The sequence below is a fragment of the Chlamydotis macqueenii genome, chromosome Z, assembly GCF_036417535.1.
Source record: "Chlamydotis macqueenii isolate bChlMac1 chromosome Z, bChlMac1.mat, whole genome shotgun sequence".
Lineage (NCBI taxonomy): Eukaryota > Metazoa > Chordata > Aves > Otidiformes > Otididae > Chlamydotis > Chlamydotis macqueenii.
This window is the reverse complement of record NC_141593.1, coordinates 12,481,518-12,503,328: the sequence shown is the minus strand read 5'-3', so window position 1 is coordinate 12,503,328 and position 21,811 is coordinate 12,481,518. Positions and strand designations below refer to the sequence as shown.

The following is a 21,811-nucleotide window of genomic DNA, read 5'->3' as shown; positions in this document are numbered from 1 at the left end:
AGTATTTACTGTTTAGTTGTTGAGCCATATAACTTCTATACATTTCTTATCAACTTGATTTAAGCTGCCATACTAATAGTACGATGTACTCTAGGAGGATCAGGCCTGTGCCACTTGCCTTATCTTGGCCTGTTCTAATGCTGCATGTGACAGAGAAGTATCTGCCTGGGCTACTCGAGCATTCTTCAGGTAAGTTTCCATTCTGTAGGTTTTTCTGAATATTATGCTGAGGATCGCTAGAGCCGCTAAATAATTTTACAGGCTCTCTAACCTGCTGCCTGAGTGAGCATTGTTTTAAAATGAGCATAGACTGTTAAATCTGGTGGAATATGCTTTTGCACTAGTTTACAGAATATAAAGGAAGGCAGCTTCCTGTAATGGTGATTTCTGGTTGGTTTCACTCTTGGATACTTGTATTTCACATGTAGAGGAGGCTATTGAAAATGTAGTTTAATCTGCTTGAAATGCACTTATCTATACTTCACAGTATCCCAGTTCATTAAAGTGCAGTGTGTAGCAGTATCTTCAATGAGACCAACTCACACAGCTGGAAAAATAATAGACTTTTTTTTTTTTAATTTTCTGTGGGAGTTTTTTTTTTTTTTTTTGGTTGGTTTGTGTTTTTTTTTCCTTAGCATATTGTAGTTATTTATGGTGTTCATCATGGAGCTGTGGAAATTATATTAAAATGGACTTTCCTGTTCAGGACCTGATGGCTCTTGGTCATAGATGTTGATTTTTGTTTGTTTCTTTGTTTTGTTGTTGTTGGTTGGATTGATTTGTTTTTTATAGATTGAGTGAGGAAGTAGGAGCTTACCCTCTGGAGGACTAATTTGTCATCTGTGTGTATTAAGTACTGCACATCCTTGGCATGGTGCAGATATGTATATTTTAATTAGCTGTGTTAAATAAGTTGGTGTATTGTGGATCTCTTGGCTGTACTCACAGGGCATGTAGGCTGGAGGAAAAAGGGATTTCGGTAAGATACTGTTGTTTAGACTGATGATAAAATGTGCTGCTTTGCCTGTGTGTTTGCGCTGCAGTTTGAGTATTATGTTCTTGAAAGCTTGCTTGTTCCTTTTCAAAACTTGTGCAGGTGTTAGATCAAGTCAGCTATTCTCAGTAGGCAGTGAATAGTTACTCTGTGTTACGCTCAGTTACATTACAAGATCTGAGAGAAAATATGGATAACTCTGGAGGGTTGTAGCAAGGGAAGAGGTAACAAAGTGCTCATGTCGTGCTATAGGAGAGAGGTGGATAGAAATTACTTGTGGACAATTGGAGGATAAGCGTGGTTCATCTCAGCCGTGTCCTTTCCACTTTCTCATAGAAACAGACCTTAAAAAGATACTAGAGCATAAGCCTGATTTTGTGAATTGGTAAATTTCTCTTTAAAGCTCAGTCGTATCGTGTCACCATAGAACTTAAAACAAACACAAAAAGAATTACTTAGTTGTTCGTCTAACTTACCTTGGTAATTGCATGTGTTAATGCTTTTCATATAACATGTATTGTTAGTTTTCTTCCTCCAAAAGTACCATACAGTCCCAAATATTTCTGAAAAGTTATGCTGGTTTTTTACTCCCTATTTAAAAGAACCTAAATTATTTTAATTTCTTCAAGACATGAAAATTAAATGGATTGTGTATGAAGTATGAGGAATTTTTGTCTTTGCATGTAAACTTCAGGTATGGTGGAGAAGCACAAATGAGATTTCCATCAGCTCTGCCTCCTCCAAGCAATGTTGGACCTATTCTGGGTTCTCCTGTTCCTCCTGGTAAGTAGCAAGCACTTCATGGTTTTGGACAGCTTTGTTTTGTTTTGTTTTGTTTTTTCTCTGAAATAGTCCTTGATTTTCCACTCACTGGCTAATTAGTTACAGAGTTTTTTCTATTTGTCTTGAGTGATTTTTGAATTTAGTGAGAGGTTGATGTGATTTCAAACTATGTTTGGATGTTGCATATGGTCTGTTAAGATTATGTGAAGAAGGTATACTTTTGTTGCTGCCAGAGGCATTTCAGCAGCCAGAGAACATTTCATCAATGCTTTGTAAAGATTAGTTCTTTGTTGTTTGGCTATAGCAGATTATCCTCTTACAGTGTCATTGCATACCTTTGCAGATACTGCTTATGAGAGGAAAAGAAAAATTTTAATCAAGAAGTGGGTTAGTTGTTCGGAGTGATTTCTCCCTGTAAAAGTTCTAGCTTCAAAATTTGATTTCTGCTTAGGACGTCAATGCCACCTATGAATGAGAACAGTGCCTATCCTTTCTCCTCTGAAGCTGATGCTTACTGGAGTGGAGACCTTTCTGTCTTACTCAGATTCACTTAAATTTCTACAATTGCTTCAAGAAGTTGTCCCTTAAGATATACTAATCAATTCCAGATCTTAGGGATTTTTTTAAAGAGAAATTCATAATGATGAATTTGGAACTCTGATTGAATTACTGTGAATTAATTATTTATGTTTTTTAAAAAAACAGGAACTCATTAATTTCCAAGATCCTTTCACCTTATTGACATGTGGCATTCAATTTTACAAATCAGACTTGGGGGAAAAAACTTGGTTGCCTGGAATGCGAAGAAATTGTATTTCAGTACCATTTTTGACATATATCCAAGTTCCTAAGTATTGGAGAACGGTGTCCTGAACTGTGATGAAGTTTTGGAAAAACAGTCAACCCTCTTTTTCAGAATTCTTAACTAGTATTAAAACAGTAAGAAGAGTGGCTATTGTTAATGCATCAGTGGCATCACTTTCCAAGCTTGATGCTATGGAACAATAACAATGTCTGCAGGATTACTGAGGCAAGGCACAGGAATGTAAAATAAATTGGAGTTAAAGCGGACAGCAGCTATGGGGAGAACACGTGCTAGGAGCAGACTGAGAATGAAAGTTGGGGAAATGATGGGAAGCTCTGTAATCAGTAAGGTGACTCCTTTTAGAAGTACATGTGTTTTTTTTTCACAACTCTAAGTGTTTGGATATTCTTATAATTTGCTGTCATATATGCCTCTTTAAAACCCAGTATCAAAGCACGTGTTTCCATTTTGCTTCAGTGACCGGTCCAAGTGGAAGATTGCACCATTCTTCTGCTACTACTTACTCCATTTGCTCAAAGGGTAGAGAACTGTCGTGTGAAATTAAGATTCTGATACTATGGATGTCCTATGCTTGGGTCAGGCAGTGCTGATAGAAACTGATTAAAACACCTTGGAATTTTGCATGTGAAACTACATTACAATAATGTCAGCATTAGAAGACCAGGCACCTTTAACTTAGTTCCCTCTTTTTTTCACTGTTGATTGTCTAGTCATGCATTTGCATGCTGCTTTTCTGCAAGTTTGTGCTTTGCTTGGCACACGGGAGAATGTGCTCTGAGAATGCGTTGTCACTGTTTAGTGAAGGACTTTGTTATCCTCTTTGCTGTTCTGTGTTGCCAAGTTGAGAGACCTGTAGAAGGCAAGAAGGACTGACTCTTTGATGAAAGCCAAATTTTCAGAGTACTAGTGTTCTTGCCCTTTCTGTGATACGTCATCCTGCGTACTGATGGTGCATGGATGTTTTTGTAGATGACCACATATGTTCCTCGTATTTTGAAATCTTAAGTTAGATATTCAGACTTAATTTGCAGAAGGATTGAGTATTCACAGCTGAATGTGAGACCTTGAACAGTCTCAAACTGAATGCTCCAAGTTAACAGTGTTGCTGTAGTGTTTGTCCAATTGCCCTGTGTAAAAATTAAGAGTAATAATACCAATTTCTTTCAGCTGAGTCCTTTGAAGGTAAAATTTATGTTCTTTGAAAAGATCTAAATGACTGAAAGTGAGTGCTTTGAGAAGAGGTGCCCATATCAGGAATGGCAGCAGTCAGAAGGTGAAGAACAAGAAAAAGTATGTGGACAGTATTATATTCAGTGCAGGGAACAGATGGTGCGCAATAAATAACATGTGAATGCTGGAAAAAAAATGCTTAATAACCGCTTTTGAAAGAAGCAGATCCATTTGGTTCACTTACAGAGTGTTAGATTGATAAGAAATGAGTGCAATTTCGCATTTAACGATACCTGAAAGCTGTTGGAGTGGTTCTAACTTTAAAGTCCTTGATTTAACAACTTTGCTGCTTTTGCACAGGGATTTTATGGGTTATATTTGGGATTGGGTTTTTTATTATTTGTTTGTTTTTAACAAATTTACCTTTATTTATTTTCCTCTTTAGGTTCGCCCTTGGCTGTTGATAGTCCATATCCTAACCTTAGCTTTTTGACAACATCTGGACAAGGTGACACTTTATTTTCCTTTGCTGGAGAAATGTAGAATTTTTTTTTTACTAGGCTTTTTTATTTGCCTTCAAATACGTAATATTTACCGACTTTTACCCTAGGTTTACAACCTCCTACTATGTCAACTCCCATATTTCCTTCTGGGAATGCTGGTACATCCATTAGTGGAATGATGGGTCCTGAGATAGTGTTTTCTGGAAGACACAATGGCATCTGCATATACTTTGCTCGGATTATAGGGTGAGGTGTTTGTGTAAAAAGACATTCTGTCACTCTACTTGTTTCACAGTTTTTCTTTACCCTAATGCTTGTAGTTGGTGAATTCTATCTTAATAGCATTTACATTTGAAATTAGTCAAGTGCATTTTTTGTGTTTATGAAGTACCCCTTAATATAATGTTCTCTTTATAGCTCTATTAAAAATAATACATTCAATGAATGGCTAATATAGGAAAGTTAATTAGAGATTGATCCTGCAATCAAATGTATATGCACAGCTCTGAAAAGTGCAGTTTTATTTTTCAAACTTATGACCTGTATGTTTCAAACTCCTAGTAGAGGATGAAACGAGTGCAGAAGGACTTACGGGATCAAAGTCCTGGCTTGACGTCTTTTCTGTTAAGAAGCTTTAAACAGAATGCTCAAATCAAAACAATGAAGCAAGACTAAAGAGGATTCCATTACTTGGATGTTGAGTCCTGCGTTAATGAACACCCCAAGAAAGAACAGAGCTCTTCATATGTTGGTTGTCTCTCTACATACTGATTGCGAAAGAAATTTTTGTTATGACACTTGCTTGCCTACATTATATTTCCAGAGAATAATATTGGCCTATATTTAAAGTATTTGAGAACATCAAACTTAATTTGACGGAAGTTTTTCAAATTTGAAATGTCTTTAATTATCTATATCTGTACCATTCAGAATGTATAATGGTAACTGTTTTGAATGTTTAATTTTCATCCAAATTAAGTAATCTTTTTAGACCTTGAAGTAAAAAGCATTATCATTTCTTTCTTAAGAAATTATAAACAGAAGACTTGGAAAAATACTTGCTTAAGTTACTTGGCTTTTAACACAGTACTGTTTTGTGTTGCAGAAATATTTGGGATGGCAGTATAGTTGTGGAGAGAGTTTTCAAAAGTGGCAATCGAGAAGTCGTTGCAGTATGTAAAAGATTATTTTATATTTTTAAAAGTTACTTATAGTATCTATCTTAAGCCCTGTTATACTTCTGTTCTCAATTATAAACTGATAAGGAAAAAAACATCGTTGTCATTTGGATGTTTTCTTAAGTGCTGTGCTCTTAATGAAGGAGTAACTGTCGGTTTTAAATCTTTTTAGGCTACTATTTTGAATATTACTTTTTAAGAAACGTAACTGTAATTTGATCTTTGTTGTTAATTGGGAATGGCCAGTTTTCTCTGTGTTTAGTGATTGCACTTCCTTCATTTCTGCATAATTCCTCCAGACAAAGCCTAAAAATAAATGCTTTAGTGGGTTAGAATAAACATTGCAGTTATGTAAAGACATAAAAAAAATTCCAGCATCTTCTTGACATAACATCGTGATGTTTCACTTTTTGTATATGATCAAAATAACAAAATATTTTCTGACTCTGGATGTTGATAGAATACTGCACTGAGTAATTTCAGCAATGAAAATTAACTGCTACATGAGCTTTCCTCCTCTGGTTATAAGGTAACGAGGAGACTCTGGAAGACGTTGACAGCTATGCTTTGTGTCTTAGCAATGCTAAGTCATTGTTCTAGTTCAGAGTTGAAAATAGTAAAACACAGCTGATATGGAGGGGCAGATAAAGTAACATCTTGAAGTAGTCTTCAGAAGACTACTACCTCTTCACATGTGTGGCCCCTCCTCAATGACTGTGGTATAATACTGTTCTGTTCTAGTTATAGTATTACTATTACACTATTTACTTGTTGTACCCTCTTTGTGTTTGTCTTTTTAGTGGCTTACGCTTAAAATTGTGTATTTGACGTGAAAAAAGTTTGGAAACTAAGCGTTCTGTAAAGAAGTCCGCTTTCTTTTGCAGGTGGAAAGCAGTGTTCCATCCCATGTGTTGGAATGTGTACTACAAGAACTAAAAGGGTTACAAGAATTTCTGGATAGAAATTCACAGTTTGCTACAGTAGGAGCCCTTGGAAACCCAAGGTATTATTCACTATATTAAATTTACTAGTGGTATTTAATGTCCAGCTCTTGAAAAACTATAGCTTGCATATTTGTGTTGGTATGAAGTGTATGTATGGTCTCCAGCTTCAGATGTGAAAAATGAGCTGTTAGATTTCTGCTTGAAAAGATTGAGTATTTGTAATCATATTAGCATCTCTCTTTATTTTGGAATTGCAGTTTCAGTACACCAGCCAATCTGCAACAGAGGCTCCTGGGTTTCATGCGGCCTGATGGTGGAAGTTCTCAGCAAGTCCAGCAAGAGCTCCAGAGGAAATACCATGGTATGTAATTACTTTTCAACAGGAAGTATCAGGGAATTCTGCATTTGGATGTTGGCTTTCTCACTTTTCTGGTTAGAACCTCTGGATAAAAATATCTTTTTTCCCATACAAATCTGGCATTAATCAATATGCTATATTTGGTAATAAGTTCTTCAGAAAAAGCACTGTAGTTTCGAAATTAACTTTGCTAGCACTTTGCTATTATTTCCATGCCGTATCATACTGTTCCATCAGGAGCAGTGCTTCTGCAGTGACGCTGATGTGAAAAAATCATTTACATTTGCATGTACTAGAGATGAAGTATATATCCGGAATAAAAACTGAAATCTAGATAGAGAAACATTCCAGCCTTTAGGCTGACTCGCAAGAGACTTTTTTTGTTGCACACTGCAGGTCTTACCTTTCAGTTTGATACTGAAAGCTTTAACATCGCAACTAATTCAAGCAGTCCACAAAGGAGAGTATCTCTCCGTGAAGAGAACTGGGGTTTCAACACAGTAACATCTAGTGATCTTGAGCCACTGCAAAACACAAGTTGTATCTCACATTTATTAAGCTAAAATAAAAGTGCATGAACTTTAAAGCACTTCTAAACTTCCTTCTCTGATACAAGGAATTAAATTTCAACTCTGTGTAGATACATGTCCTCTTTATCCTATTTTCCCCATTCAGACAATCTTGAAATACAAAACTAGAGGGTTTTTTGCATGCTTACCTGTCTCTTTTTTTTCCTTCCTAAAATTCTCCATATTTCATAAGATTGTTTCATCTTCTCATTGCAATACTTAATAGCTGTACACCCATTTTTATTTTCAGAATAGCAATTGTTAAGCATTTGTTTGTAAGACAAGTGAGTATGTTGTCCTATTAAAAAGAAACACTATAATGCAAGTTGCTAAATTTACAGTCACTGAGATGTCTACAAAACTTTGTTTAGAAATAAGAGTCATGTCACACAGCCTGTTTGAACTCATGTCCTCCTATAGTGCAGCTTTTTCCCAGCACTTGCATCAAGTTGGTAAGTGTTGCTGGTGTGTATACAGAATTGAAGATGGTTGTGGTCCATGTGGGTATTATCCACAGTTTTAATTTCTCCTTCTTTTTCCATACAGCTCATTTTCAATAGTGTGAATGTAATTTTTTTTTTAAGTTGTTATGTAGAATTTGGTAGACGTTTAGTAATTTTGTTTTTAGTTTTTATGCATTGCAAAGCCCATAAATCCTTTTGACACAGTATAGTTACTCATTTCTGAACTGTAAGCACTCAAAAGAAAAGACATAAATTTTTGCAGTTACGTTACACCTATGTAATAAGTACAGCCATATTATTCTTTCAGTAACTGTAGTACATCTTACTAGTTTTAAATGTTACTTGTTTTCGGAGTAGTTGTTCCTTTAAAGATAGTGTAGACAGTGTTGACCAAAGATGTAATTGTAATTGTTCTTTCTGAAGGCAAATACAGGTAATCGACCAAAAAGGGAATATGTACAGTTTTATTTTTGTTTATTTTATATTTATAATAAATACATTTATAATAACTATTTATTAGAAAAACCCCAGAAATTTAAGACTGGTTATGTAAATACAGTGCACTCACACAAAGCCATATTTACTTTTTTGAAAGTACTCCTGTGTTGCGTAGTTTGAAATAAATGTTAGCAGATGGTATTTATTTTGGGGAATACTACCATGGCACTTCCCTCCAAAGAGATCTAGACAGCATTAATCAAGAATGAAAGAGGAAAAAAAAGGAGAAATTTTAGGAGACTGACATGCTAATTTGAAACATGTAGAACAGCTACTTATTGACAATCTCTTTGCTTTTTCAGCCGAGGCACAGCTAACTGAGAAGACTTCCCTTCAAGGCATCCAGCAGCTCATTCGCAAAACCTGCCAAGCACTGGCTTTATGGAAGTTGCTCTGTGAGCACCAATTCAGTGTTGTTGTAGGTGAGCTTCAGAAGGTACGATCTGAACCATATGATATTAATTTTTTTATTTTTAATATCTCAGTTTCTTTTGCTACTTGAAGTAATACCTCTTTGGGAATACTTAATACTTTGAGAAACATATCATGAATTTTAAACCACATACAGATTTTTAATCATGTTGCAAATGTTTATTTTTAAGAGACCGAGATGTAGGGTTGACCTCATCACCCAATTTTAGCAAATTGGAAGTGTCTCTAACAATAGATTTTGTTTTATTGACAATTAATGACTCTGGTTTTATAAATAACTGTTTTCACCGTAAGAACATTGTTCAAAATGTGCTGAAAATAATAGACCAATGTTGTCCAGCTGCTGTGCAGCCAGAGGAATTCACTCTTTACCTTAGTGCTAATAAAGGATTAGCAGCAGAGAGCAATAGAGTTGTAGAGTCTCCAGTCCTTGCTCTTGTGCGTAAGTACGGATGCAGAGTGTATCACAGAACAAGTTGAAGTTGAAAGGGACCTCTGGAGAGTATCAGTCCCCTCTGCTTAAAGCAGGGTCAACTAGAGCAGGCTGCCCAGGACCATGTCCATAAGGTTTTTAGTATCTTGAAGGATGGAGACCCCATAGCCTCTCTGGATGACCTGTTCCAGTGTTCAATCACCTTTAGAGTAAAAAAAGATTTTTCTTATGTTCAGGCGTAATTTCTTGTGCTTCAGCTTTTGGCCATTGCATTGTGTCCTGTCACTGGGTACCACTGATAAAAGTCTGGTTCTGCCTTCTTTACACCTTCCCATAAATATTAGTAAGATCCCACGCACTGCCCCCTGAGCCATCTCTTCAGGCAAAACAGTCACAGTTCTTTCAACCTCTCCTTGTTTGTAAAGAAGAAAATTTACAGAACTATGGGTGCTACTGCTGTGTACCTTTTGCTAATGTTGAATTTGCATCCAGTCCTTGAAAAAGCTATTAATTTGAATACTAAGCATTCTGTCCTCATATTTTATAGGAGGATAGATTATTTGAGAACTTCTATTATTTGTTGATAAAAAGAAAAATTTTTAAACTTAACAAATGCACAGAAGCTGGAGCTCTTAACATTGTCGCTTGGAGGAGTTAATACGATTTCTAACACAGGCAGCTTTTCTCTTGTATTGGACAAGAAGTTAACCCATTATGTAACAAGTAGAACCTTTTCCTCTATCTTCAGTAGTTTAAGAGTTTTTGTAGTAGTATTTTCGTGCTGTTAATGGTCATCCATGTACACTACATAAACACTACTGGCAACTCTATGTGAGCAAATATTCCTAATAATTTAAAAAAAATAACCTTCAATGTAATTTAGTATAAAAAAGCATAAAAAGTACAGACCTCAAACTTTTAAAATTCCTTTTTTTATGCATCTGTAATTTTTTTCAACTATGACAGTACTCAAATGGTTCCCATTATTAAAAACGGTGCCATACTTATTTTACAAGGTGTGCATTCTGACAGTACCCTGTGAATTAAGGAGAACTGCTAATTCCGTTCTTACTTACAGAGATCTGAAACGAAAGTGACACATAGTGAGGATGGACAAGGAAGTCTGCTAAGAGGAGTTCTCACTGTCCTTTGGCATTCAAGGGTCTAGTGCCTTCATTGATAGGGCTTTCTTTATTATTTCCATTTTGTTATACAATATGTATTTTAAATAACATATTTATGTGCTGTGTACTTCAATCATTGGAGTTTTTTATGTTTTTATTTACTGGAAACAGTTAATTTTGCTGCTGTAACATTGTGACATTTCTAAATAGAATAAAGTAAAAACTTTGGTAAACTAGTGAAATTTTGTCTATCTTCAGGAACTTCAAGAACATCTGAAGATTACTGCTTTCAAAGACTTGGTAATTAGAGACAGAGAACTGACTGGAGCACTCATTGCTTCCCTCATAAACTGTTACATCAGAGATAACGCTGCTGTGGATGGTATCATTGCCCATTTGCAAGATATCTGTCCTCTTCTTTATAGCACTGATGATGCTGTATGTTCCAAGGTAGGCACAATTCCAGGTTTTACAGCACCAAAATGCAACTTTAGAACGTGTTCAAATGAGATAAGTTGAGCAGCTTGTAAATCATTATGCTCAAGTAGTTTCAGGGACACAAGAACCAATGAAGGCAGGTTGTGTGCATATTTATGTCTTGTAGCTGATTAATGCAGAGAATTATGCAAGCTATGGTTTGAAGTGTTTGCAGTTATTTGTAGTGTTCATAGGTTCTTTACCTCCAATGTGATGTCCAGTAAGACTGTCTTCTTGATGTTGATGAAACGTGTTCTTACTCCAGTCTTTCCTCAACATACTGTCTTGTTTTCTCTCTGTTGCCTGGTTTAATGGGATTTCTGGAAACATAATTGTGTTTAAGATCTTGACTGTTTGAAGCTCTTCAAATAAACTTGAAAAAAGTAACTAGTGAGGGGAGAACGGGGAACAACTTGGTTGTTTAAGTCTTAAGCCCTTATCACTATTGCCGTTGGACAATCTTCCTGCTGGAAATTTAGTATTTTCAAGTGACAAGGAAGTGCTTTTGAGAGAATGATGTTTGTACTGCTTGAGCTTTGAAGTTTGGAATAATTAGCTTAAAACAGTATCCATGATAGTTCATGATGTGTTCATGTGACTAATTTCCATTTTCTCCTCATTTTTCTTTAGGCAAATGAACTGCTTCAGCGGTCTCGACAGGCTCAAAGCAAACTGGAAAAAGAGAAGATGCTAAGAGAATCACTGAAAGAATACCAGAAGATCAGCAATCAAGTAGACCTTGCTAATGTTTGTGCGCAGTATCGGCAAGGTAAGAGGCAATCACGTTCTGGTAAATAGTTTCTGTAGTACACTTTAATGCCATTTTTTCATTTTGTTTTGTTTACTAACTGTAACTCATTTTGTAGTTTTTTACTATGAACAGTTTCTTAATAACTGTTACAACTAATATATGTCAACCTGTTCTTATTTAAAAACTTTCTAGATTTCACCAACCAATCAAAAAACCCACTTCTGTATAAAAATAGTCCCATCCACTTAGTTCCCATTGCAGTGTCTATTTGTTTCATGTATGTGGTAAAAATGTTTTTAGGAAAATTGTTGGGCTGTATATAAGCAGAGGGTAAATTACTGTACTTCTGCAGATAAGGTTTTATGCCAGATATGCTGTTTGAAAGATGGTTCTGAATCCTATTCTGTGTAGTAGAAGCTAGTACATAATTTAAATGTAGATATAACTGTTGTAACTGGCAAGATTTCAGATTTTTAACTTCAAACTTGCATATAATCCCATAGGTTAGGTAAAGGTATAAACCTTTATACAATACAGACCAAAGTGCAAAAAAAAATTGTTTTTTCTTGCTTGCTAGAATGGAAAGTGTTCGATGTCACTTACTGTTTTGTCATAGATGTAATACAATTATGAAAGGTGATATTTGCTTAGTGTTTTTTTGTTTTTTGTTTTCTCTAGTGCGTTTCTATGAGGGAGTAGTGGAACTCTCTCTTACAGCCGCTGAGAAGAAAGATCCCCAAGGTCTTGGCCTTCATTTCTATAAAAATGGAGAACCAGAAGAGGATGTTGTTGGACTCCAAGCTTTTCAAGAGAGGTAAGTTTTTAGGATATCTTATTACTATTATATGGGGTGCTTTATTTCAAGTGACTGGAAGAGTAACTCTTTTGGGGAAGGTATGCAAGGTAATGACAAACAAGCGTTTCATGGTAAGGGACATAATATAGATGGTTTTGCCCTGTATACTGTCCTTGATTACCATTAAGATGGCACTAATTTAATCTGGAACGGAGGGTGAACTAAAAAACATTGTGATCTGATTGCAGATGTACTTGTTAGAGAAATTATTGAGAACAAACTAGATTGTGGCAACTATCTGTCAGTAATCTGATGTTTTTAAAATTTTAGTAAATGTGTTTACAAAGGCATACAATAACTACATTTTATAAGAGTGTTTCCTAGATAGTTGCAATGAAAATTGTGAAGCTTTTACTTTCTTCTATTTTGTTTATAGATTGAACAGCTACAAGTGTATCACTGACACCCTTCAAGAGTTAGTGAATCAAAGTAAAGCTGCTCCTCAGTCTCCCAGTGTACCCAAAAAGCCAGGTCCTCCGGTGCTGTCATCTGACCCCAACATGTTAAGCAATGAAGAAGCAGGGCACCATGTAAGAAACTCACAAAAAATTATGACTGCATTCCAGAAACTAGTGTGACTTGAAGGGATGTCGAATTTTTTTTTTTTAAATTTTGGAATAGTTTAGTGAAGTAGATAAAAGTCAAGATTTGTCATGAATTGGGTACTCTGTGTACAGAGTGTTCGTAGAAATGGTAGCATGCAAATAATGTGAATCTAAGTATTGTTGCATATGTATCCAGTACTTGATGTAACATAACCACTTCTGGAATAACAGCTTTGGCCTTTTGTTCCCTTAGTTTGAACAAATGCTAAAGCTGGCTCAGCGTTCAACAGATGAACTCTTCAGTATTGCACTTTACAACTGGTTGATACAAGTTGACTTGGCAGACAAACTGTTACAGGTGAGCTCATCCCTATACAACGAAAAAAATTGTTGGAGGGTTCCACTGAACTGGAAGAGTTAATTGTAATAATGCTGATGCTTTAAAAAAGAGGAGAGACAAGAATATAAATGTTATCTTTATGACTTTTGCAGGTTACTGCACCCTTTTTGGAACCCTACCTTGTGCGGATGACCAAGATTGACCAAAACAAAGTCCGTTACATGGATTTACTATGGAGATACTTTGAAAAGAACAGAAATTTTAGTAATGCAGCCAGAGTCTTGGCTAAGCTGGCTGACTTGCACAGGTATGAATTATGTATGATCTGTTGCATATATTGAGGTAACTGGGGGGGGAAAAAACAAACTAGAACTTGTTGGGACTAAACCTGCGAGGTGATTCTCCCCGTCTGCTCACGTCTACTCTCTCTCTCATGAGACCCCATCTGGAGTATTGCATCCAGCTCTGGAGCCCCCAGTATAAGAAGGATGTGGACCTGCTGGAGGGAGTCCAGAGGAGGGCCACAGAGATGATCAGAGGGCTGGAGCACCTCTCCTATGAGGACAGGCTGAGAGAGTTGGGGCTATTGAACCTGGAGAAGAGAAGGCTCCAGGGAGACCTTATAGCAGCATTTCAGTACCTAAAGGGGGCTGATAAGAAAGACAGGGACAAACTTTTTAGTAGGATTTGAGATAGGACAAGGGGTAATGGTTTTAAACTAAAAGAGGGTAGATTTAAAGTAGACATAAGGAAGAAATTTTTTACAATGGGGGTGAACCTGGAACAGGTTACCCAGAGAGGTGGTGGATGCCCCATCCCTGGACACATTCAAGACCAGGTTGGACAGGGGTCTGAGCAACCTGATCTGGTTGGAGATGTCCCTGCTCCTTGCAGGGAGGTTGGACCAGATGACCTTTAAAGGTCGCTTCCAACCCTAACTATTCTATGTTTGTATGAAAAGCAAAATCTTATGTCTAGGTATTTTAAGAAGAGAGCAAGGACGAGAAAAGGCCAATGCCCAAGGATGTTTGCTGAAAAAATTTAAATGAATGGAATATGTTAGCTTTTAATCCAGGCTGTTACTGGAACAAAATTACCTATTTATTTTATGCATTATACATTAGCTTTCAATGTATTTCTTGTTTTAAGTACAATATATTAACTGGTCATTTCTTACGCAGAATTTCATAGTGCAATAGTGTAAATGTGGAGCAGTGGACTACTGAGAAGTACACTAGAGCTAGGCCTGCAACAAAGATAGGGTTACATAGTTGGATAATGTCCTGCATGATTTAGTGAAGTCAGGAGAAGTCACATACCAATTCCCAGAGTCTGCTTAGAATATAACTAACTCTCAAATAATATATTAAGTACCTATTTTATTTTGAATATTTATTTTGCAGCACAGAAATTTCTCTTCAGCAGCGCCTTGAATACATTGCACGTGCCATTTTGAGTGCCAAAAGTTCCACTGCCATATCCTCTATAGCTGCAGATGGTGAATTCCTACATGAACTAGAAGAGAAAATGGAAGTAAGAAAAAATAATGATCTAAGCTACACTGTAAATGCATTATTTCAGTTTGTCTCATTGGCACGTGACACTTTTATTACTAATTCTGTAGAAACAGGTTTCTGTGCTTTCTTTCCAACATGGCCAAGTTAGGCAGATGATTGGAGACTCTGAGGTGTAAGACAGTAACATTTCTGCACTTAAATAAGCTCATTCTGGATGTGTTCTTAAGCTTTGATTAAATTAATCCAATCTTGAAGTATTTTCTTTTTCTTTTTAAACAAGGTTGCAAGGATCCAGCTTCAAATACAAGAAACATTACAACGGCAGTATTCCCATCATTCTTCAGTGCAAGACGCTATCTCACAGCTTGATGCTGAGTTGATGGATATAACCAAGGTGATTAAAATATCTCTGTATTAGAAGTCAGTTTATCACATTTGGGCGGAAAAAAAGTGTTTTGCAAAGAATGATCCTATGCTAACTAGGAAAAGTAATAGACGGTTTGGCATTCCTGGCCTCAGAATGTCTGTTTCTTAGACTGTCTTTGTCTGTACTTTCATATTCCTTCAATCTTGAGTACTTTAATTTCTTCCATGTGTTTGTTTTCTTTATTAAGTCTCTTAGATTTCATCATTAATTGGGAAAATTGTTAGAAAATTAACAGTATTAATTATAACTTCATATAAAATTGAGGTTTGTATTTAAGAAGTGAAACTAAATGTAGTAAAAAAAAAAAATTTAATGTTTGACAAAATTTCCTTTTTACCTTACTTGAAATGTAAAGCCTGGTAATTTTTCTTCCAGCTGTATGGAGAATTCGCTGACCCTTTTAAGCTCTCAGAGTGTAAGCTTGCAATTATACATTGTGCCGGTCATTCTGATCCTATCTTGGTGCAAACTCTCTGGCAAGAAATAATTGAGAAAGGTGGGTCTTAATGGACTATGTACAAGCTAGAACTATAGGAAAATACAATTACAGCTTTTAAGACCAACTATGTGCTGCTACTGACATGCTGTCTGAATGAGATGCGTCTTTTCTAGACTATTCTGTAATATATTTGGTAAGCATAGTTAACCAGTAATTCTTAATATTATTTACCTAAAGGACAGAAAAGTAATATTTTTACATAGATGTTGGAGCATGTTGCATGTATGGCATGAATAATCACATTCCGGACAACATTCAACAAGTCATTTCATCCTTTCTTGTTCTTAGATGCCATTATATATGCACTTCAGAATACCTGTGAAATTTTGTCTGAAGGTTTCACTATTAGGAAATGATAATAAAAATGTTAAATTTATCATGACAAAAACTAAAAAATCTTCATGCCTGGAGTTCAGCATTTTTACAGTGTTGACAGGAGTGGAAGTGTAAAGGTTTTGCCTGTTTGTAGAAAAGCAGAGTACTGGGCACAGCTCTGCAAGCGTAACCACTCAGCTGTGATAATCTGCCTCACCCTTTACTATGAGTTGGTAATTGACTCTCTCTTCCTGTTTTGTTTTGGGTTTTTTTTTTTTCCCCTCTTGGATTTTGTGCTCGAGGTTGCCGTTGTGCAAAAAACATTAACAGTGATTTGAGGGAAAAGCTATGTGGTAGTGGGGTTTTTTGTGGGTTTGTTTGGTGATGGGGTTGTTGGGGGTGTGTTTTTTTTCTTTTAAGCAGATTTGCATAGGCCTTCAAGGAAACAAAAATCTGTGAAAATCTATGCATACATACAAGAAAAAGTTGTATTTTCACTTCCGCATGCTGATTTTGCACTAACAGTAGTGTAAGATTTGGTGTGTTATTAGTAAATTTAAGTACCTCGGTGTAGTTTTGTATAAATGTGGAACTTTTTTTCTGAAGTTTTCTCTAAATGATTTCTTTTCATTTTCAGAGTTGAGCGATAGTGTGTCTCTGAACCCCACTGACAGAATGCAGGCACTTAGTCTGAAGATGGTATTGCTTGGAAAGATATATGCTGGCACACCTCGTTACTTTCCTTTAGGCAAGTTCTTTAGCCTACATACTAAATAAACATATGTGATACATGAATGGGTCTCAGCTTTCTTCTTAGCCTCTTAAAAAAAGGTTTCAACCTAAGAAATGGCTCTCTTTAAAAACTATAAGAGGAAAGAATATTGATAATTGTGATACATAATTACATGCTCGTGATATATATTTACTGTAGTTATTTGTGAATTTTTTTTCTGTAGCTGAAGTAACAAATTAAACTGTCAGTAGTGATGGAGTTGATCTTGAGGTTACTTGGGTAGTACTTTTCAGTTTTGTCTAGGAAATTAGGAACAAAAGCATTGTGATACTTGCTCATTATTACAGTGTCTTTGACAAGGGACTGAGGAGGGGGAGGTTAGACAAAAAGTAGAAGTAGAATTCCTATTGACCTCTAATTTTGTAAACCGTATAATTGCATGATTACAAAACCATTACAGTTTTTGCAGGTACAGTTTTTCCTAGAATTGATCTGAGGGTTTAACCAGAATTTACGGTTTTTCACCCTGAATGGGAAGTAAATGAAGCTTAGAAGGCAGCAACAGTTATTCTTGGATGGTTAAGCGGATCCCATTTTAGAAAGTAAAGTCAGTTTATATCAAAGTAAAAAGTAAAAATGTGTATTTATACATATAATAAGGTTTTAGGCAACCAGATTTATCTGCTGTCTTTTGAAGTATCTTCTGCTGTCTGCGGGGGCAGATTCTAAAAAAGTTCAGGAGATTTCTGGATCCTTTTTGGAGCCTCTTTCTGCTTTCGAGATGCTCGCATGTTTTGACAACGTGATATTATATAAAAAGCTGGAAAACATACTGTTCAGCACTAAATGTTCTTTTACAATAGTAAAACTTCTTTAAAAGAACATCTAGGCCTGAACAATACATTGTTAATTGCTACTGACACAACATTATAAAAGATGCAGTACTGTTGCTGGCTATTCCAGCAAATGAAATGATAGTATGTTCCTTTGTGCTGAAACAAAAGTTAATAAACTTTTCTTAACATCATATTTCTGTGGTAGGACGGTAATAAAGTACTTAGTATGAGTAATCTCTGTCATGCATTGCTGATAGCTTAATACCATCTTCGGAGGTAGTTACATTTTGCATATCTTTTCCTTAGTACAGACTGGGGCAGATTGTTACATGTGCTTCACAGGAGAAAGGTACCAACTGTCTGCAAGACAAAAAATTAAACTTGGAGGAAATAGCTTTCAGATGCCTTTCTTTGGTACACTCTCATTAACAAGTCAGAATCTAAATATGCCATTATTTTTGTCCTCCAGATTTTTTAGTGCAGTTTCTAGAGCAACAGGTGTGCACTTTGAACTGGGATGTAGGTTTTGTAACATACACCATGCAAGAAATTGGAGTGCCACTGCCAAGGCTGCTTGAAGTGTATGACCAGTTGTTTAAAGCACGGGTAAGAAAAAATAGCTGCAAAATTAGAATTTTGTTTTCAACTACTATCAAGGTCTGTCTTTAGTAGGAAATATAAAATAATGTAATGTGTGATATATCAAAATATTAACTTCATAGCTTTTTTTCTCTTTTTTTACTCAAAGGCTTTTAATGCTGCTCCCCCTCCCCCTCCCCCCCGCCCCGTAGATGTTATTCACTTTCATCCTAAAGCATGAGGAAAATTGTTAATTCTTTTACTTCACTTAAGGCTGATTTAGGATTAAATAGGATTGGAATTGTTATGTTGCAGAAGGAACAACGTATTTTAAATATGTTAATTTTTGTTGTTTCCTATTAATGGTTAAATTTTGCTATAGTACTGCAGTTTGTCTAATCTATTGATGCAGTAGACATAAAGAATAAGAAGTCATATTTTTAACTTTTGGGTTGTTGAACAGGCTTAAACAGAATTAAACCAAAGTGAATTGATGTGCTTCTTTTTACCCATATTCCTTACAATGTAAGGAATTCGGAACTTCCTAAAATCTATTACTTTATAGACTGTTAGGTAATGGAAAACTGAGTTAAATTTACCTATGTTTTAGTAGTCACAAGTCAAAATAGTATTTAAATATAGACTTAACGTACATTAAGATAGAATTCACATTTCTCTTACATTTTTCTTAGAATGAATAAATAATTATCACAGCTGGCAATTTGTGTGTGCACACACACACACTTTTTCTTGTCTCCCTAATATTTTGAAATCTTTTTTTAGGACCCATATTGGAATAGAATGAAAAAGCCTTTACACCTTTTAGAGTGTATTCATGTATTACTGTCAGGATATGTGCATGATCCAAGCAAAGTACTTTCGAGGTAAGAAAGGTAACTCTATCCTAATAAATAGTGAAAGATATAAAATAGCCTAAAACGCTGCACTTCAGCAATCTCCAAAGCTTTTCTTCTTTTCTTTTGGGTGAATTTAGTATTTCTTTCCTAGCAGTGATTGCTGAGACTCCTCATTCAATTGGTAGAAACTTGTATGGTCATCCGTATAAACTAGTACAGTGAAGATAATTTTTTCCACTTCACTGAAGATTAATGAGAAACTGAGAGGATTACATTGTAAATTTTGGCAACATACTGTAAGGAATAGTACAGATAAATTTGAGGGAATTTGGGAAAAGTGGGGAAAAATGAGGTATTTCGTGGATGAAACAGTGAACTGTTTAACAAGAACGGCTAGAAGAACTGACTTCTTATACTCTGGAAAACAGAAGACTAAACATGAGGATAGATCTTCCCAAATTGTTTTTAAGAGATTGGAATGAATCACTCCAAGACTAAAATTCAGGTTAGTCTGCAACAGGAAAGAATTTAATATTAGAAAAAGTTTCAGCTAAAAGAATAGCTATATACCTGAACAAGTTGCCTGCATATTGTGGGATCTCTAGCTTTGGCAGCTTTTGTGAATAAACTATACAAACTTCGAGTCAGAACTATCTTGTCTCAGAAACAATGAGCAGAACTAGGCAAAGTCTTGCTAACTCTTCTAACTATAACTTTTTCTAATTCTCTTGAAAATACACATCTAAATATCCCCTGTTCACATAGAGAGTTTACATCTATCTTTTCTTACTTTTTTTGATCTTTCATGGTTAGCTGATTTAAATACTCTAACTCATTACAACTTCAGCGAATGTTGGCTAATTTTAGTCTCTACTTGTGTATTAATACCTAAATTATTGTGATTTGATACTAGTTTTAGGTAATTGCTGTCTAAATTAGTAACTTATACATTGATTTTATTAATATCTAAAGTAATATATAGATCTTTAATAATTTAATGTTGCTACTAATTGTATTGTGTTTTATTTTTAATATCAGATAAACAGTAATGAGTAATTTATTTTCCTGTTAATGCCTTAGTCACAACCATTATACATTTCTAATAAATAGTTAAATACTTAAAAGTAGCTGACAGATACGTTGCTGATATGTTATTTTAATAAAACTCAAAGAATCCTCACTGTCTATTTCAGATTAATTCTAACATACAGAAACAAAAAGGAGCTTTTTACTATTTTATGTTTTCTTTACAGGCGACGATTCACAAATGTTTGCTTGGATGCTGTTAGTTGCTACCTGGTTGAACTTCAGTCTCTGAGCCCGACGCTAGTGGTGCAGACTACCATTGGGAATTTTAAATCACTACAGGCTAAGTTAGAACGGCTTCACTGACTGATATAATAACAGAATTATTTGCTCAGATAAAATAAACTTACTAAATAAAAATTCAGATGTCAGCACTGAACCTCTGGAAGAAAAAATCCTCAGAAAGAAGTTCTGAGAAAGTTGTATCTCCTGCTGCAGTTACCAATTGTGTGGCCTGTATTCTTGCTGTTCTAAAGGTATCTACAAATTGTAGGATGTAAATGTGACAAATGGAGTTTCTTTTACTACTTCCAAATTTTTTAACAATAGAAAGCTCTTTTTTTATATACTGTTGAAATAAAATACATTGTGTGATCTTTCCCTTGAGGATTAAAAATATTTGGAAAACATTTTTCTTTCTCTTCACTTGACATGAAGTAGTGGAGAAAAGTAGGATGTAAAATCTACTTGGTAGCTGGCTTACAAGTATCAAAACAAGAAATGACAACTTCAGAAGGCAAGATGATTATAAAAGCACATGTAGATGAGCCAGGTTCTGAATACAGTCATACTACAGAGTCGTGATGCATCGTAACTCTCTGCATGAGTTTATTGGCAGATCTTTCAATAACAAAGATAATTATTATTTCGTAACTACCATTTTAAACACAGCTTGCCTCTGTAAATAGAATATTTGGGATGAAATTGCAGAAACTAGCAATCTAACTTGCATTGCAAGTGAAGGAACAGTATTAAAAGCCCATCAAATTGTTTTCCCTATTCCATTTTAATAAATATGTTGTATCTGTTAAAATCAAATAAAGAAGTCAAGAAGTGACTTCTGTGTACTTTCATTACAAGCATACAAGCATTAAATTTTGTATATTCCTTAAAAGGAGCAAAGCCTACACATCATCCTGTATGCATGCTTCCTAAGATTTTAAAATGTCATTTTATAAGGAAATGTATTTTTGTCCCTGTTTTACTGCTATGCATTGTGTGCATATTCAAGAAGATAAACTCTATATAAACATGCACAAGAAATTACCAGTTTGTGCTGGTTTTTAATCTTTCTCAAATAACTTCTTCATGTAAGTAAATAATCAAAGAGTTTGGAGATATTTTTAATGGGAGAAAGGAACAAATACCTTTATGCCTACAGAGCAGATTAATGTATTTTTTTCCAGGAGAATGAGTAGTTGATACAAATACCACAGGTGTTCAAAAAAACAGAAAAAAAGGAGTATGGATTAAAACAGTTATTTACATGCCAGTTATCTACTTAACAGCCTTTACTACCGGCCCTGTTCAACATCTTTGTCGGCGACATGGACAGTGGGATAGAGTGCACCCTCAGCAAGTTCGCCGATGACACCAAGTTGTGTGGTGCCGTCGACACGCTGGAAGGGAGGGATGCCATCCAGAGGGACCTGGACAGGCTGGAGAGGTGGGCCTGTGCCAACCTCATGAAGTTCAACCAGGCCAAGTGCAAGGTCCT

At 35.5% G+C, this 21,811-nt stretch overlaps 1 protein-coding gene across 2 annotated transcripts in view; it reads left to right on the top strand.

Moving 5' to 3' along the window:
• Nucleotides 1–21,360, top strand: part of NUP155 (nucleoporin 155) — a 34,556-nt gene extending 13,196 nt beyond the window's left edge. The window contains exons 15-36 of one of the 2 annotated variants that reach the window (XM_086770679.1): nucleotides 95–189; nucleotides 1,689–1,777; nucleotides 3,060–3,122; nucleotides 4,219–4,281; nucleotides 4,384–4,522; nucleotides 5,382–5,448; nucleotides 6,339–6,457; nucleotides 6,656–6,759; nucleotides 8,590–8,723; nucleotides 10,535–10,726; nucleotides 11,384–11,522; nucleotides 12,183–12,318; nucleotides 12,737–12,890; nucleotides 13,159–13,263; nucleotides 13,398–13,552; nucleotides 14,649–14,778; nucleotides 15,043–15,156; nucleotides 15,565–15,685; nucleotides 16,641–16,751; nucleotides 18,042–18,178; nucleotides 18,935–19,035; nucleotides 20,262–21,360. In XM_086770679.1, the coding sequence (XP_086626805.1) occupies nucleotides 95–189; nucleotides 1,689–1,777; nucleotides 3,060–3,122; nucleotides 4,219–4,281; nucleotides 4,384–4,522; nucleotides 5,382–5,448; nucleotides 6,339–6,457; nucleotides 6,656–6,759; nucleotides 8,590–8,723; nucleotides 10,535–10,726; nucleotides 11,384–11,522; nucleotides 12,183–12,318; nucleotides 12,737–12,890; nucleotides 13,159–13,263; nucleotides 13,398–13,552; nucleotides 14,649–14,778; nucleotides 15,043–15,156; nucleotides 15,565–15,685; nucleotides 16,641–16,751; nucleotides 18,042–18,178; nucleotides 18,935–19,035; nucleotides 20,262–20,400 (2,607 nt within the window). In that variant the 3' untranslated portion in view covers nucleotides 20,401–21,360. The remainder of the gene's footprint in view (nucleotides 1–94; nucleotides 190–1,688; nucleotides 1,778–3,059; nucleotides 3,123–4,218; nucleotides 4,282–4,383; nucleotides 4,523–5,381; nucleotides 5,449–6,338; nucleotides 6,458–6,655; nucleotides 6,760–8,589; nucleotides 8,724–10,534; nucleotides 10,727–11,383; nucleotides 11,523–12,182; nucleotides 12,319–12,736; nucleotides 12,891–13,158; nucleotides 13,264–13,397; nucleotides 13,553–14,648; nucleotides 14,779–15,042; nucleotides 15,157–15,564; nucleotides 15,686–16,640; nucleotides 16,752–18,041; nucleotides 18,179–18,934; nucleotides 19,036–20,261) is intronic. The other variant, XM_086770681.1, reaches the window with a different exon arrangement.
• Nucleotides 21,361–21,811: the final 451 nt, after the last annotated feature.